The following is an 18,529-nucleotide window of genomic DNA, read 5'->3' on the forward strand; positions in this document are numbered from 1 at the left end:
CCACGAAACCCTCAGGTGAGCTTCACGAAACCCTCTGTCTGCCATTGCCGCTCCGCTCAAGGTTGTTCCTCTGACCTTCAAGAAACCCTGAGTCCGCCATTGTCGCCTTCGCGCCAGGTTTTTCAGGTCTGTGCTCACGAAACCCTAAACCTCTGTCTTGGGAGTGTATTTTTTGAAATTGTTATAGGTTAAAATCGTTAGCAGATTTGGGATTCGTTGGTGGAAGGAATGCTCATTATCTCTCAATGAGATCTTTTTCTTCTTTAGAAACCAATAACTTCGTTGGTTTGGATTTTGTGGTTCTGTTCAGCACAAGGATCTCTTAATTCACTTTGAGAGTTTCCATATCACTCATTTGAGAGTTAAACAGAGCAGGTGCTGGCTGAAGGTGCTGCTCCAAGGGTGATCGGGTTTGCTAGGTGGCTTCCAGGTAACTCTGATGCTAGACTTGGAGGTAGAAGCCGATTGGAGGTGTAAAAGGGAGGTTTGAAGTTGGTTGATGTTAGACAAAGAATGCTGGTGTGGTTTGTGCAGGTCAAGGTAGAGTGGCGGTAGAAGCATTTGCAAGAAGCTTTAATTATGAGGTTTTGTGTGTGGAGCAGAGCAAGTGGTATGCACGATCACCTTGGGAGCTACATGGAGAAAGGATCTTGAATTTGGTTGCAGAAATTCTGTTTTAATCATTCAATTTGTTGGTGTGTATACGTTGGAATGTAGAAGTACACAAATCAAATTGTGGTCTGCTGCTGGAATGTAGAATATAGAAGAATGGAAACAAAATGGAAGTATGGTTGAAAGAATGGTAGCAAGGGTGTAGAGCGTTTGTGTTGGGTATGCAGATGAAATAAGGAATGAAACATTGTTAATGAACCCTGCAGGTGGCCATGTAAGGTATATTGGATGTCAACAACCGTTGCTGGTTCATGCAGGGTCATGGAAGATGAAGAATGTGAAGTCACTACATATCAGTAAACTAGAGTGTGGAAGGGAGGTTCAACTTTGGATTCAAATTCTTAGACGTTGCCACCATCATTTTTATTATACTTGGTTTTACTGCACAAGTAACATAATGAGTGCTGAATTGTGGTATTGAGGGGACCTTAAACAATAGTTTCTTTAGACCATATGTGTAGGTTTTTGGGTTGGTAATGATCGGGGTAAAAGGAAGAGGCCCGTAATATTCCTGTGGAAGAATCAATCAGTTTTATGCTTTGATAAAAGTATATGCCCATCAAATGCTCCATCAAATAAATTTATGAATAAACTAGATGTAAACAACTTGGAAGCAATGACTTTTTTTCTGTGCATGTGATAAGTTGCTTCACGAGAATTTGCTTAAACAGTGACAGTGATCCATTGGTTTTTTTGTGTTGGGTTTGGTCCCAAAGCAGTATAGGAACATGAAGGGAACATGAATGTGAGTTATGGATTATTGATTGGATCCTTTAAGATAGAATTTGGGTGAAGAAAAGCTAAGAAGTGGGAAAATACTAAGGTTGCTGCTAAAATTATGCAGAAAAAACCTGCACACAACGTTTTTGACAGCAGGCACAGGGTGATTGTGTGCTAAGCACTTTTATTTCCCTGATCAAGGCTTTTCCTGTAAAAACCAGCATGCTTAAAAGATTATCACCACAAAAAAGAGAATAAACTTCCCATAAGTGTAGCTAGATATAACCACTAGTGATACTACTCCTGCCACCAACCCTTACCAAACTTACTCAACATTTCCACATAAGGATTAATCATCCACCAAGGGGAGAAATCTGCCAACAGAGAAGTCCAATGCTTAAAAAAGCAGCTGAAAACAAAAAACCACCCCATTAAGTACTAGCTATTACACTTGCTTCCTATTGTTTGAGCCTGAGTCGTAAGACAACACCTCCCATTTATCCAATGCCCCTCATAACCATCTGCACACCTCCAGGCCCTCCCACAACAGAAACCATTATAGCATTTGTTGTCTGCCATGCATAAGACCGGAAAAAAACTTACCAGGGCCCAGAGAAAAAACCCATACCTGTAGATCCTCTTTGCCATTCACTACTTAAAAACCACACCCTTTGCTGCCTGCTGTAGCTTTAAGGAAGCAAAGAAACATCATCAAAAAAACTACTACCGTACCACCAAGAAAGCGAAACCTCAACCCCTGCTGTTTCAAATTATTCATAGCAGAAATTGTAGAGGCAGAATAGAACTCCACTCCCCTTGCGTTTAAAAGAAACGAACTACCACAAAACCATGAACAGAATCTTAACAATAGAACTTCCGAACATCACCTGTAACTTTTTACACAAAGTTCAAGGTTTAAGAGTCAATCTGAGAAGGAAAAGTTCAGAGTATTTTATTTGGATCAATTGACACCATTGAACTCTATAAAATGAATTATCTCAACTTGTTCTTGTATGTCTGCATTGTTTAAAAATTATATCTTAAAGGTTATTTTTATGTATTTTCCAATGTGTAACGTGTTATTTTTTTTTGTTTTCTTGCAGGTCTATTTTATTTCTTACACCATACTGTTCCCGGATAATATTGCAAATTCAGGTTCAACCCCAGGAATTTATTACAGGTTTAGCCATTTATTTTTATTCTACTTAAGCATGAGTCGGTTTTTATATGAATGGTTAACTACAAAAAGCAAGGGTTCATGTCTTACTTCAACTTTTATTATATATTAGCCTTTACAGACTTAGTTTCATTAATTTGAAGATGACCTGCACGTACTTAAATTTTGATTGCATTGTGTTAGCTTATAGAATGATAATGGTTATTTATAATGGTTATTTGATAATGATTATTTATAGAATGATTAAGAAATTCATAGAGACAACAATTGATCCAAACCAACTTGCAAATTGGTTTGGATCTAACTTTATATTCAACCATCCAGATCTATTTTGAAGCGTATAGATTAGTTGTATAATTAAAATTTTGTTTGTGTGACCCATAAAATTTACCAAAAGCTAGTTTGGTAAATGTAGGTTCTGATTAACTATTTTATGTAGTTAACACATTTATGTAAGTAATTTTTTGTTATGGTGTTTTGTTTTGTAGTCATGCCAATTGATAAAAGTTGGATTTCTAAACCACGAAACACCATTGAATATGCAAATGGTTTGAATGAATTTTTGGAATTTGCATTTGGACATGCTAATGGTCTTGTCATAAAGTGTCCGTGTTCAAAGTGTGGTTTCAATAAGTGGCAAACAAGGGATGTAGTTCAAGAACACTTAACATGTAGCACTTTTCCTCAAAACTACCAAACTTGGTATATGCACGGTGAAGGACTAAGTGGAAATGAGTCTGTGGTTGTTCCAAGTGCGCATGTCATTGAAGATGTCATAGAATCTCATAATCCAATGGAAGACATGTTGAACGATGCATTTGGGTTTGTGGGGCACCACGATGATCACATTGATGAGGGTACTCAAGATGATGGTGTACAAGATGATATGTTGCATGGTGAAGGAAATACAAACTTTGATGCGTTGTTGAAGGACAATAATGAACCACTATATGAAGGTTGTACCAAGTATTCAAAGTTATCATTCATGTTGAAGTTGTATCATATAAAATGCATGTGTAGAATGAGTGATAAAGCAATGACCATGATTCTAAACTTGCTAAAGGACGCATTTGAACATGCTAAGTTTCCTAACTCATTTTATGAGGCCAAGAATGTGATTAACAAACTTGGTCTTAATTATGTCAAAATACCAGCTTGTCCAAAAGATTGCATGCTATATTGGGGTGAAGAGAATGAAAGCTTAGAAGAATGTAAACGGTGCAAAATGTCTAAGTGGAAAGATAAAGATAAGAAACAATATGCAAAGATCTTGCGTTACTTTCCATTGAAGTCAAGATTGCAACGATTGTTTATGAGTTCTAAGACAACTGAATCTATGACATGGCATGCATCAGAGGATAACCAGGATGGGTTGATGAGGCATCCTAGAGATTCCGAGGCTTGGAAAGCATTTGATGTATTACATCCAGAATTTGCAAATGATCCTCGAAATGTACGACTGGGCTTAGCTAGTGATGGCTTCAACCCTTTCGGAACCATGAGTACAAGCTATAGTATATGGCCAGTAGTCCTCATCCCATACAATCGTCCTCCTTGGGAGTGTATGAAGCAAACCTCTTTTATCCTATCCATGATAATTCCTGGAAAACAAATGACAGGAAACGATTATTTTCTTAGGGAATTTAAAAGTCATTTGCGAAGGAGGTCTAGAGGGAGAAGAATTTCAAATATAGAGATAGAAAGGATTGTTAATAAGGATTTCATGAATTGGTTTCCTCAAAGGGTACGTAGACTGTTTTTATAATTGTTTTATTAAAGTTTGTAACATATGTTCACACATTCAATCCTTATTTTTGTAGATTAATAACCCAGACATTTCAAGTACAGTGTCAAATGATCTTAAGTATCTATCTCAAGGTCCGACTCCACATGCTAGAAGATTTTCTGCCTTCAATGTAAATGGATTCAAGTTTAGGACCGAAAGTCGAGAACATGGGTTAAAAACCCAAAACAGTGGAGTTTACTTAACTTCATCAACATCATGCGTTGCAAGTATGGCTGATCAAAACATTAGGGAAGCGGATTTGGCATACTATGGAAAATTAGAAGATATAATTGAGCTTAATTACTATGGTCGTTTTAAAGTGACATTGTTCAAATGTAAATGGGCTGACACCACAAGAGATAGGGGGCTTAGAAAGGATCCGTGGGGTTTTACTTCTATTAATTTTTCAAGATTAATTCACATGGGAGATCGTGAGGAGCATGATCCATATATTGAAGCTTCACAAGCTGAAATGGTATATTATGTTAATGATGAAGTTAACAAGGATTGGAAAATTGTCGTCCACTTGAAACCACGAGACTTGTATGATATGGGAGAAGGAGATAATGAAGTTTGTGAACTGGAACCATGTCCATAACAAGATTTAAATCATTTTTTCAGCGAGTCTGAACATTTGCCATTGTTTAGAGATGATGAAGATGATGAATTATTAAACGAGGACAACAATGATCACGAACTTCATGAAAATGACTCAATGTCAGAGTAATAATAAGCTTGGTTTGTTAATAAAACTGCACATGCATGGTTATTGTTAGTTGCACATCTATTTGATTATGTACTTTGATATGCATTGTTATATCTTGTTTTTGTATTTTATTCTTTCCTTTTTATGTGCAGATATGCCTAAGCCTAAGAGGATTAAGAACTTGCTTAAGGCAATTGGTGGACATAGTTCAGACACATCTGTGAGGAACTATGTTCAACCTAATGACACGCCTCAAACTACACGTCAACAAATAACTAAATCTGGTCAACCACATATTGGATCTCCATTACCACAAGCATCTAGACATACACCACCACAAATCTCAAAATCTGCACAACCACGAGATTTACAACCTACTTTTGAATCAGCAGCACTACCACAAACTGAGTCTACTCAACCACCAATCTCACAATCTGCACAACTTGAAGGCACATCTGAGTATGCACAACCACACACATCTGACTCTGCACTACCACATACATCTGAGTCTACACTGCCACATACATCCGAGTCTACACAACCACATACCCCTCAATCTGCACAACCGCATACATTAGAATCTGAAGCAGAAAGGGTGGCACCAAAAAAAGGCAGACATTCAAACCACTATTGGTTTGTTGATACTATAGGTAAACATATGTTAATTTTGTTGTTGTGTTTTTCTTTTTCATTTAATTACTTTCATTGCAGATACCTTAATGTATTATACTTTATAGATGAGCATGGAGTTACTCAGAAAACGAAGCTCAAGGTTAGGGATGCTCATAATTTGCCCATTGGAATACGTGTGGTTGTCAACTATGATGATAACTTTCAACCCATTGGAGAAGCATGTGGTTTGCTTGCTGGAGTTTGTGGACAGCTAGCAGCAAATCATATATTGTTGCCTATAAGTTTTGAAAGTTGGTCATCTGCGCCTGATACTTACAAGGATACTATATGGGAGAGTGCACTGAAGGTAATTGACCCTACATTCAATAAAACATTAAATACGTACATTCTTATTTCAGTTTTTGAATATATATGTGGACTAACAATTGTATTATTTGAAGAGTCGTTTTTGCTTCATGGTAAATGAAGATCTCGCTAAGAGAGATGTTATTTTCAAAATTGGCAAATTGTGGAGGGAGTATAGATGCAAGCTCTGGAATGAATTCTATGACCCAGTGTTAAGCAGAAATGACTTGATAAAGAATGTTCCAGATGGTCTTAACATGGAGCAGTGGGCTATATTTGTGGATTATCGTCTCAAGCCTTCCACAGTGGTACATACTTTTCATTTCATATATTTCTCACTCAACTTGATTTTAAATTTGCAAAAACTGATTTCATTTTATTGTGTAGAAACTGTGTAATAGGAATAGAGAGATAAGAAAGAAACAAACTATTCCTCACACTGGTGGAGCTATGGCATTGTCAAGAAGGAGGGATAATCTGGTATATTTACATATATTTAGCTTTGTGAATTTGGCATATATTTTGATTTATAATATATTATGTATTTTTGTAATTATATTATCCTTTTTGGAATGTATAGAAAATTGAGACTGGTAGGAACATTGGCCGAGCTGAGATGTGGAAGATCACACACAAGAGGAAGAATGGCACGTATGTTAATGATGAAGCTATGGAGATTGGGGTAACTTCTAATTATATCAGTTTTGAACCTCTCATTTTCTTCTTTATGTTGAACAGAGTAATTGTTTTCTGTATATACTATTTTTGAGACATACTATTTTGGATTTGGATACTGATTTGGATATTGTTTTAGACTATTTTGGACTATTTTAGATACTGTCTTAGACTGTTTTGGGTTATTTTGGACACTGTCTTGGACTTTTTTAGGAACATATTGTCTCTACCATGGGTATATATTGTTTTGGACTGTTTTGGATTGTTTTGGATTGTTTTGGATTGTTTTGGGCTATTTTGGATACTGTCTTGAACTGTTTTGGATTGTTTTGGGAACATATTGTCTCTATCATGGGTATATATTGTTTTGGACTATTTTGGACTGTTTTAAGCTATTTTGGATACTGTCTTGAATTGTTTTCGATTGTTTTGGGAACACTTTGTCTCTACCATGAGTATATATTGTTTTGGACTGTTTTGAATTGTTTTGGGCTATTTTGGATACTGTCTTGAACTATTTTGGATTGTTTTGGGAACATATTGTCTCTATCATGGCTATATATTGTTTTGGACTATTTTGGACTGTTTTGAGCTATTTTGGATACTGTCTTGAATTGTTTTCGATTGTTTTGGGAACACTTTGTCTCTACCATGAGTATATATTGTTTTGGACTGTTTTGAATTGTTTTGGGCTATTTTGGATACTGTCTTGAACTATTTTGGATTGTTTTGGGAACATATTGTCTCTATCATGGCTATATATTGTTTTGGACTATTTTGGACTGTTTTGAGCTATTTTGGATATTGTCTTGAATTGTTTTCGATTGTTTTGGGAACACTTTGTCTCTACCATGAGTATATATTGTTTTGGACTGTTTTGAATTGTTTTGGGCTATTTTGGATACTGTCTTGAACTGTTTTGGATTGTTTTGGGAACATATTGTCTCTATCATGGCTATATATTGTTTTGGACTATTTTGGACTGTTTTGAGCTATTTTGGATACTGTCTTGAATTGTTTTCGATTGTTTTGGGAACACTTTGTCTCTACCATGAGTATATATTGTTTTGGACTGTTTTGAATTGTTTTGGGCTATTTTGGATACTGTCTTGAACTGTTTTGGATTGTTTTGGGAACATATTGTCTCTATCATGGCTATATATTGTTTTGGACTATTTTGGACTGTTTTGAGCTATTTTGGATACTGTCTTGAATTGTTTTCGATTGTTTTGGGAACACTTTGTCTCTACCATGAGTATATATTGTTTTGGACTGTTTTGAATTGTTTTGGGCTATTTTGGATACTGTCTTGAACTGTTTTGGATTGTTTTGGGAACATATTGTCTCTATCATGGCTATATATTGTTTTGGACTATTTTGGACTGTTTTGAGCTATTTTGGATACTGTCTTGAATTGTTTTCGATTGTTTTGGGAACACTTTGTCTCTACCATGAGTATATATTGTTTTGGACTGTTTTGAATTGTTTTGGGCTATGTTGGATACTGTCTTGAACTGTTTTGGATTGTTTTGGGAACATATTGTCTCTATCATGGATATATATTGTTTTGGACTATTTTGGATTGTTTTGGCCTATTTTGGATACTTCCTTGGACTGTTTTGGACACTGTTTTGGGAACATATTGTCTCTACCATGGGTATATATTGTTTTGGACTGTTTTGGATTGTTTTGGGCTATTTTGGATATTGTCTTGGACTGTTTTAGACTGTTTTGGGAACATATTGTCTCTACCATGGGTATATATTGTTTTGGACTGTTTTGGATTGTTTTGGGCTATTTTGGATACTGTCTTGGACTGTTTTGGGAAGACGAACATTAAAGTTGGTTGCTTCCATTTTTATGTAGGATAAAATTGATGAGTTAATGCTGGAAAATCCAGAAACTGCATCACATATATCTCCAAATGATCCTGTTGGTGTCATTTTTGGAAAGGAGCATCCAGGGAGGGTCAGAGGACTTTCATATGGAGCTTGTCCTACCCTTGCTTTCAGGAAATCCACAACAAGGGTAAGCAATATGAATAATGGTTCCTCTAGTGGTGGGTCTTCAACAAATGTTGAAGAAAAGGTAGAAAAGATGGCAACAGAACTTGCAGTTGTAAGGAGCCAAATGCATACTATGCTAGCCTACATTGCTTCTAGACCAGACGTGCCGGAACATTTTGCTGCAATGGCAGCAAATTTGGTACAAACATCTATTAATGAGGTATAAATTACTATACTTAAAATTTTATTATAATATTGTTTTCATTTATTTTTTAAAAAATTTCAATTAATTTTAAACATATTTTAACTTATTCCAGGCACCGGATGTTGCTAGTGGTGCTCCATCACCAAACCAGAATATAAGATCAAGTGGAGGGAGTAAGACAAATTAGGATTGAGAATTTACTTGTAATATGTTTAGAAAATGAAACAATTTACATTTTGACAATTTAATTTACTTGTTGTTTGGATTAGTTTGACATTATCAACTTTGTTATTTCAATGAATGAATGAACTCATCTTTTGATTATTATATTTCTCAATTTTAAATATATTATGAAATTAGTTTATGTTATAACTTAATTATATATATTATGAAACATAATATCAAATTAATTAATATTATAAAATCAAATTATAAAATAGAATTAAATAAATTATTATAAATATTAAAAATAAAATTAAAGTTTAATTATAATATCAAATTAAATAATATTATGAAATCAAATTATAAAATAGAATTAAATAAATTATTATAAATATTAAAAATAAAATTAAATATTTAATATTCGAATTATGACAGTTATAAAGTATATTATAAATGTCATACTATACTGTATTAAGTGGCGGTTAAAACTGTCACTATTTACGTAAGAATTGGTTTACCCAATTTTAAAATTACGACATTTATAACTGACGTCAATTGCACGCTTAAAACCGCCACATTATACAATGCATACTATGGCGTCTGCTACAACGGTTCTCATTTGACCGCCACATTAAACTTTGTGGCGGCAAGAATTTTGGCGGTACGCAATACCGCCACAGACGTATAATGCGGCGGTTAAAAACGCCAGTTTTTACGAAAATAACCGCCGCATTATACACGTTTTTTTGTAAAGTTATAATATATGTATATGTTTTAATAAAAAACTTTTTAATATTTTTATTATGATATTATTTTTTAATCTAATTATTAGGTTTATTGACCATGATGAAGTTATTTTTTTTTTTTTTTTTACCAAAATGGTGTCCGTTTTAAAAAAATTATAAATTTAGGCAAGTCGTGCCTAATTGGGACGACTTCATATGCAGAAGTCGTACCAATTAGGCATGACTTCTGCCATGTCATACTAAAGTCGTGCCAAGTTGGCACGACTTCTGCCCTGTCATACTGAAGTCGTTTTTGGCACGACTTATGCCCCGTCATACTGAAGTCGTACCAACTTCGCACGACTTCTGCCCTGTCATACAGAAGTCGTGTCACGTCATATAGAAGTCGTGCCAACTTGGCACGACTTCTGCCACGTCATAATTTTTTTTTAATTTTACTGTTTATATATTGGGTAGTAAGTTCTGTAATGTTAAAAATTAATTTTATACATAATTTTCTAAGAGTATTGGTTTTAAGGAACAAAAAATTGGATAATCGTGTATGGATCATGTTTGACGGTAATGTAATACAATAACTTGATTATTTGATTAATTAAAAAATGAAGAAAATTGTTATTGAATTTGGAAATAAATACATAAATGAAAATTTATTGTATTTGGAAAATAAATAGAGAATTATTGTTGAGAATTTGCAAAAATAAATAGCTTGAGAAGTAATGATTTTACAGAACACGTAATGATGATAAGAGATTAATTAGAATTAAACAAATTAGTAAGATTCATTTCAAGATATAAAATAAAACTATAAAGTTGAACTCGAAGTAAATTATTTATGAAAAGACGTGACACAATGTTTTATATATGATAATAAAAAAATGTGTCTAATTTTATTTAATATTTAATATTTTAAGAATCTGTAAAAATATTTGTTTGTATTACTTAATTTCTATAAATCATTATTATATATAATTTTAAATATGGTAATAAAAAATGTGTCTAATTTTATTTAATATTTAATGTTTTAAGAATCTGTAAAAGTATTTTTTCGTATTACTTAATTTTTATCAATCATTATTATATATAATTTTAAATATGGTAATAAAAAAATGGTGTCTAATTTTATTTAATATTTAATGTTTTAAGAATTTGTAAAAATATTTTTTCGTATTACTTAATTTCTATCAATCATTATTATATATAATTTTATATATGATAATAAAAAAATGTGTCTAATTTTATTTAATATTTAATATTTTAAGAATCTGTAAAAATATTTGTTCGTATTACTTAATTTCTATCAATCATTATTATATATAATTTTAAATATGATAATAAAAAATGTGTCTAATTTTATTTAATATTTAATGTTTTAAGAATCTGTAAAAGTATTTTTTCGTATTACTTAATTTTTATCAATCATTATTATATATAATTTTAAATATGGTAATAAAAAAAAGGTGTTTAATTTTATTTAATATTTAATGTTTTAAGAATCTGTAAAAATATTTGTTTGTATTACTTAATTTCTATAAATCATTATTATATATAATTTTAAATATGGTAATAAAAAATGTGTCTAATTTTATTTAATATTTAATGTTTTAAGAATCTGTAAAAGTATTTTTTCGTATTACTTAATTTTTATCAATCATTATTATATATAATTTTAAATATGGTAATAAAAAAATGGTGTCTAATTTTATTTAATATTTAATGTTTTAAGAATTTGTAAAAATATTTTTTCGTATTACTTAATTTCTATCAATCATTATTATATATAATTTTATATATGATAATAAAAAAATGTGTCTAATTTTATTTAATATTTAATATTTTAAGAATCTGTAAAAATATTTGTTCGTATTACTTAATTTCTATCAATCATTATTATATATAATTTTAAATATGATAATAAAAAATGTGTCTAATTTTATTTAAAATTTAATGTTTTAAGAATCTGTAAAAGTTATGTATATTCAATTTTTTATTGTTATAATATTAGTAAGCTTTTATGTGTGTTTTAACTCTCTCCAAGACTTCATACATACTACGTAGATTTGTGTTATTTCACATTTTTAAATTTGTGCTATATGGATTCCTGGTATTCTGGTGAAAGTTCTTTGAACACCGAGAAAGAACCTATTATTAGAGATATGGTTCATGAATTCAGTGCAGATGATGAACAAGAGGAGTACATTCCGGCAGAAGTCGTGCCAAGTTGGTACGACTTCAGTATGACGGGGCATAAGTCGTGCCAAGTTGGCACGACTGGCACGACTTCAGTATGACAGGACAGAAGTCGTGCCAAGTTGGCACGACTTTAGTATGACATGGCAGAAGTCGTGCCTAATTGGTATGACTTCTGCATATGAAGTCGTCCCAATTAGGCACGACTTGCCTAAATTTATAATTTTTTTTAAACGGACACCATTTTAATAAAAACAAAAAAAAATAACCCATCATAGTCAATAAACCCTAATTATTACTTCATAAAATAGGTTTATATATAAACTTACATATTGACTCCACTTAACATCATTTGAGTTAGGAAAAAAATACGCAGGACAATAAAATAACCTAATTCAGTAATTTTGTTTTACTTGATCTGATCCTTTTATAAGTTTTTGGAATTTATTATTTCTTATTTTCATATTCAAACAAATTGTTCACACTACAATAACTAATACTTTTCAAAATAGAAGTAATTTATTATTTCTTATTTTCATATTCAAACAAATTGTTCACACTACAACAACTAATAGTTTTCAAAATAGAAGTAGTTTATTATTTCTTATTTTCATATTCAAACAAATTGTTCACACACTACAACAGCTAATACTTTCCAAAATAGTTTTCAAAATAGAAGTAGAAGTATCATGCATACAATGACTTTTAATTAAAGTTTGACGAATTCAACCCTTTTTTCATCTATAGTCTCCATCCATGGAACAAAATCGCCTTTTTTAAAAACTAACGTATTAAATAAGTTTTTTTTTATATTTAGGTTTTTTAATTTAAAGTTGAGAATTAAAATTAAAATTTTAAAGTTGTTATTTTTATATGTTTAAAATAATATTGAAATGTTAAAACTTTTTAAAGATGTAATTAGGTTGTTTTAGATAATAAATTTTGAAAAAAAAAATTATAACTTAGGTTAAACTGATTTTTTTATTGAATGATGAAATTATAACTTTTAAAATCATTTTTATGATATTATTATTAAAATTATATATTTTTTTGTTTGTAATTGAAAAAATTTATTTTACTTTTTCATATCGAATTGAAGATAATAATTTATTATTCTTGTTAGAGGATCAAATAATTATATTTTTAATAATTGCTGGTTGTTCTTGTCATTTATAAATAGTTATATTTATTGATTTTCTCTAAATATGAAAAACTATTTATAAGACTTATAAAATTTTGTTTCATCCCATTCAAAATCAACTTTAAATCATAAATCCTAAACTCATAAAAAAATACATATTTTATTTTAACTCTCATGTAAATACAATAATTATAAAAATGACCTTATTTCAAATAATAATCACAAAAATCTCCTTGTTACAAATTAACTTTAAAATTGTTTATTCTAACTAAATGAATGCCGTAAACATGCTAATTGTCCATTTACATAATAAAATACCTGAAACATTGTACTATTTTAGTTTTCTTTAGTTTAAAACTAATTTATACACACTAAGAAAATCATCAAGTATAAACTAATTTTTAGATATCAAAATAATTAGTTACAATAGTAATTAAATTAGAGACCATTTTAGAAACTAAAAAAAAATTGGTTTCTAATTTAGTTTATATTATTGTTAAATAGTTTCTAATAATAGAAATTAATTTAGAAACCAAAAATTTAGAAACCATTTAACAATAATAGAAACTAATTTAGAAACCAAAAATTTATTTAGTCCCTAAAATGATCTCTAATTTAGTCACTATAGCAACTAATTATTTTTTTGTCTTTAAAATTGGTTTTTATTTTATGATTTTTTTTAGTGATATTGTAACAATTTATTTGAATTTACTTTTCCATTTCCATGTTTTCATTTATATATTAATTAGTATTTAAATTTATATATTATACTAAATTTTGTCAATAATTTAATTAATTAAATAATTTCAATTTATAAATTAATAATTAATTATACATTTTTTCAAATAAAAAATATTTTAAAATATAATATACATACTACAAGAAAATCATTAAATAACAACTAAATATAGAGACAACAAATAATTAGTCATGATTAAATTAGATATTATTTTAGAAACTAAAAAACTATTGGTACAAAAAATGATTTTTATAAGTAATAAAAATTTATAAAATGATTTATAAATTAGTATCTAAATTAGCTACCAATATTTTAGTTACTCATATTTTAGATTCTGAATTAGTCTTTAAAAGACTAATAGAGACTAATATAGAATAGTAGCTAAAATCTTGATAGTTAATGCTTAAATATCAATTTAGAAACTATTTTATAATATTCTATTAATAATAGAAACTACTTTAAATATTAATAATTTTTAATTTATAAAATGGTCTTTAATTTAATTAATATAATGACTAATTATTTTAATCAATAAAATTAATTTTGATTTATTGATTTATCTTAGTGACACTTTACTATATTGAATAAAAATTTCACATAGTTACCATGATTATTTTTAATACATCTTTCAAAGAATAAAACTCATTTAGCAAGTTAAAACATATTATTGAGAAATACCTAACTACATTTTAAAAAAATAAACGTCCAAATATTATTTATAAAACTAAAAAAATGCACAACTTTATAATTTGAAAACTCTTAAATTAAAATCCTAAATTACTATCTCATTTAATACAAACGTAAAAAAGAGAAGTATTAAGGATTTACTTGACAATCATATACATTTATAAAAGAAAATTTGAAACTATTAATTTACGTGCAAATTAATTTATGACAGCTTTCTTGTATAATTGCTTTATATTTTCATTATTAAATTATATATAAACTAATTTTAATTTATTAAAAAATATTTTATTTTATTTTATTTTATTTTTTCTTACTTTTTATTCTAAAATTAATTTTATAAATGTCATCATTGAGTTAAGCATACGGCATCCCACTTTTATTATTCAAGAAGAAAATATTGTTGACTTAAGTTGACGAAGACAAGTTGACGAAGACAGACTTTGACCTGGACAAAATTGGAACACAAATTGTAGACTTGTAATTTACGTTTACAAAATAATGGATATTATATAAAAAAATTATTTAATTTTTCGTTCAACCCGTTAACATTAAAAATAAAAACAACAAATTCCCATTTTTAAAAAGTAGAAACTGAAATAACTACAAATACTGAAATTATAATACACAGCAGTATATTTTAAACAATTATTTTCTATAGTTTTCTTACTTTCTAATCATCTATGCAAACTTGTAAGTTTATAGAAACTTAAATAAATATATTTATAGAAAGAATAATGAAGTTTTTTTAGTAAAACTATTTAACACATAACATATATTGTCCTACTTAATCTTTGTAAGAAAATTCTTAAATCATAATCACTTTAAAATGAAATGATTAGGTGTAAAGAGCACAACTTTCTATAGAATATCTAACCCAAACATAAGTCACTGAATATTTTATATTCAACTTTTGATATGTGTGTATATATACATGCAGAGAGAGTGACCAGCAAGCACAAGTAGAAAACAACATTTGAGTTCTCATTTCCAAAATCAAGCAATCAACCATGGTTTGCTTCTCGTTACAATTTTGTGTTTTACTACTTTTGCTGTATGCAGTAACGTTTCAGAAAGGTGCCTGTAGTACAAATATGAAGCTTAGTTGCAATGAAAAAGATAGATCTCCATTGCTGCTCTTCAAACACAGTGTGAAAGATCATTCCAACAAGCTCTCCTCTTGGTCCAATGGAGAAGATTGTTGTGCATGGAAAGGGGTGGTGTGTGATAACACCACAGGGAGAGTCACAAGACTTGATCTTAACCAACAAAACTTGGAAGGTGAAATCAGCCTATCTCTACTTCAAATTGAATTTTTGACCTACTTGGACTTGAGCTTGAATGACTTTACAGGTTTAACTCTTCCACCTATCCTTAATGAATCACTACCTTTACATTTCAACTCCTCTAACCTTGAACTCTTGGACTTATCCTTCAATGAAGATCTTCATTTGAACAATCTTCAATGGCTTTCTCAACTTTCTTCATTGAAATTTCTCGATCTCAGTGAGATTAATCTTCAAAATGAAACAAACTGGCTTCAAACCATGTCCATGCATCCTTCTTTGTTGGAGTTGAAATTGGCAAGTTGTCATTTAGTCGACATGAGCCCTTTTGTCAAGTTTGTGAATTTTACATCACTTCTCACTCTTGACTTGTCTGGGAATTACTTTGACTCTGAGTTGCCTTATTGGTTGTTTAATATTAGCAGTGATATTTTCCACATTGACCTTAGCTTCAACTATTTGAAGGGTAGAATCCCCAAGAGCATGCTAAATCTTCCAAATCTTAAATCTTTGAGATTGGCAAACAATAAACTTACTGGACCAATTCCGGATTGGTTAGGGGAACATGAAGGCCTGCAACAACTTGTTCTTTCTGAAAACTCGTTTGAGGGTCCCTTTCCTTCAACTCTTGGAAACCTTTCATCCTTAACCGAATTAGGTGTTAGCTCCAACTCCTTGAGTGGTAATCTTACAGCCAACATTGGCCAACTCTTTAACTTGAGGACCTTGTTCATTGGAGGTTCATTGTCTGGTGTTATATCTGAGAAGCACTTTTCCAAACTCTTTAACTTAGAATCACTTGTCTTGAATTCAGGCTTTTCTTTTGACATTGATCCTAAATGGATTCCTCCTTTTCAACTTCGTGAAATTGGCTTGAAAAATACAAGTCTAGGTCCTACTTTTCCAGAATGGCTATACACACAAAGGAGACTAGGAACTATAGATTTTTCTCATTCCAGACTTTCTTCCATAAATGCAGACAAGTTTTGGAGTTTTGCAGCCAAAATCAGAGCCATTAACTTGTCCTACAACGCAATTAGTGCTGACTTGTCAAATGTCACAATAAATTCTAAATATATATGGTTGGGTCACAACAACTTCACAGGAACACTCCCACGTATATCAGCAAATGTCTTCTTTATTAGTTTGGAAAACAATTTCTTGTCTGGATCCATCTCTCCCTTTCTGTGCCATAAATTTAGCAGGAAAAGTGCATTGGGTTACTTGGATGTATCATATAATTTATTGACTGGAGTAATTCCCGATTGCTGGGAGAATGTGAGAGGTTTAACTTTCCTTTTCATTGGCAACAATAAGCTAGAAGGTGAGATTCCTCCATCAATTGGGCTGTTAAATGAAACCATTGTCATGGACTTTAACAAGAACAACTTGTCTGGGGAGTTTTCATTGGACTTGTCAAACATGAAATCCTTGGTATGCATCAACCTTGGAAACAATTGTTTTTCTGGAGTTGTACCATCGAAGATGCCAGAGAGTATGCAAGTGATGATATTGAGATCCAACCAATTTAGTAGCAACTTTCCACAACAAATATGCAACCTCCCCTCTCTAATACAACTCGATGTCTCACAAAATAAACTTTTTGGATCTATTCCTCCTTGTGTCTTCAACATTTCTTCCATGGATGGTGAAAGAAGAATAATACATTTCGGATTTAATTTGGATTTGTTTTGGAAAGGTCGAGAGTTGGGGTATAGAGACATTGGGCTGCTGAGAAATTTGGATCTCTCATCAAACAATCTGTCTGGAGAGATCCCGAGAGAACTCTTTGGCCTCACTCAATTGTTGTTCTTGAACTTGTCTAGAAATCATTTAACAGGAAAGATACCAATGGAGATTGGTGGGATGAAAAATTTGGAGTCTCTTGATCTCTCCAACAATCACCTTTCAGGCACAATTTCCGAAGCAATCTCTAAACTAACTTTTCTGAGTTATCTCAATATGTCGTACAATGATTTCACTGGACAAATCCCATTGGGGACTCAACTTCAGAGTTTTGATGCATGGAGCTATGTTGGGAATTCCAAACTATGTGGACTTCCTTTGTCAAAAAATTGTTCGATCCTTGGTGTTGGTGACAGGAGAGTGCAAGGTGGTGCAAACAAGTCAGAAATTGAATCACTCTATCTGGGGATGGGAGTTGGATTTGCTGTTGGCTTATGGGGAGTGTGGGCTTCTTTGTTCCTCAACACAGCATGGAGACACAAATATGTTCTGCTCTTGGATCATGTTGCAGATTGGCTTTACGTGTTTATAGTTCTCAAGATCAATAAATTTGTTAGATGAAATAAAACAGAAATATTTCCTTCAACATTTTTTGTCATTATGTTGGAATTATATTACTTTCTTCACATACCTAGAGATGGTATAATATCATAATTTAATTTGTAGTATGTATTCAAAATTTACGTTTTATTCAGTATTTTTTTTTCTTCAATTGATTCTCTACTGTATGATGTTGCCATCATTTGGATGTGACATGACTCTTATTTCCCATTGTAATTGCTTACATGTTTGTACATGAAAAAATAGAAAATGACTTAATTAAAATTTTAAGTTCATCGTAAATTTAAGTATTTCTAATTAAATTTCCACCAAAATTTCCACTCTATTAAATATTTAATATATTTATATTTTA

The 18,529-nt window shown here is 30.9% G+C and overlaps 1 protein-coding gene across 1 annotated transcript; it reads left to right on the top strand.

Annotated features, from left to right (window-relative positions):
- Positions 1–15,544: 15,544 nt before the first annotated feature.
- LOC137830911 (receptor-like protein EIX2) lies at positions 15,545–18,250 on the top strand. The gene has a single exon (XM_068638312.1). The coding sequence runs from the start codon at positions 15,595–15,597 to the stop codon at positions 18,175–18,177; it is 2,583 nt and encodes an 860-aa protein (XP_068494413.1). The 5' UTR covers positions 15,545–15,594; the 3' UTR covers positions 18,178–18,250.
- Positions 18,251–18,529: the final 279 nt, after the last annotated feature.

Source organism: Phaseolus vulgaris, chromosome 6, assembly GCF_000499845.2.
Source record: "Phaseolus vulgaris cultivar G19833 chromosome 6, P. vulgaris v2.0, whole genome shotgun sequence".
NCBI classification, from domain to species: Eukaryota; Viridiplantae; Streptophyta; class Magnoliopsida; order Fabales; family Fabaceae; genus Phaseolus; species Phaseolus vulgaris.

What these genes read in the sequence shown, in the direction of transcription:
- LOC137830911 (XM_068638312.1), top strand. Translation starts at nt 15,595, where the DNA reads ATGGTTTGCTTCTCGTTACAATTTTGTGTTTTACTACTTTTGCTGTAT.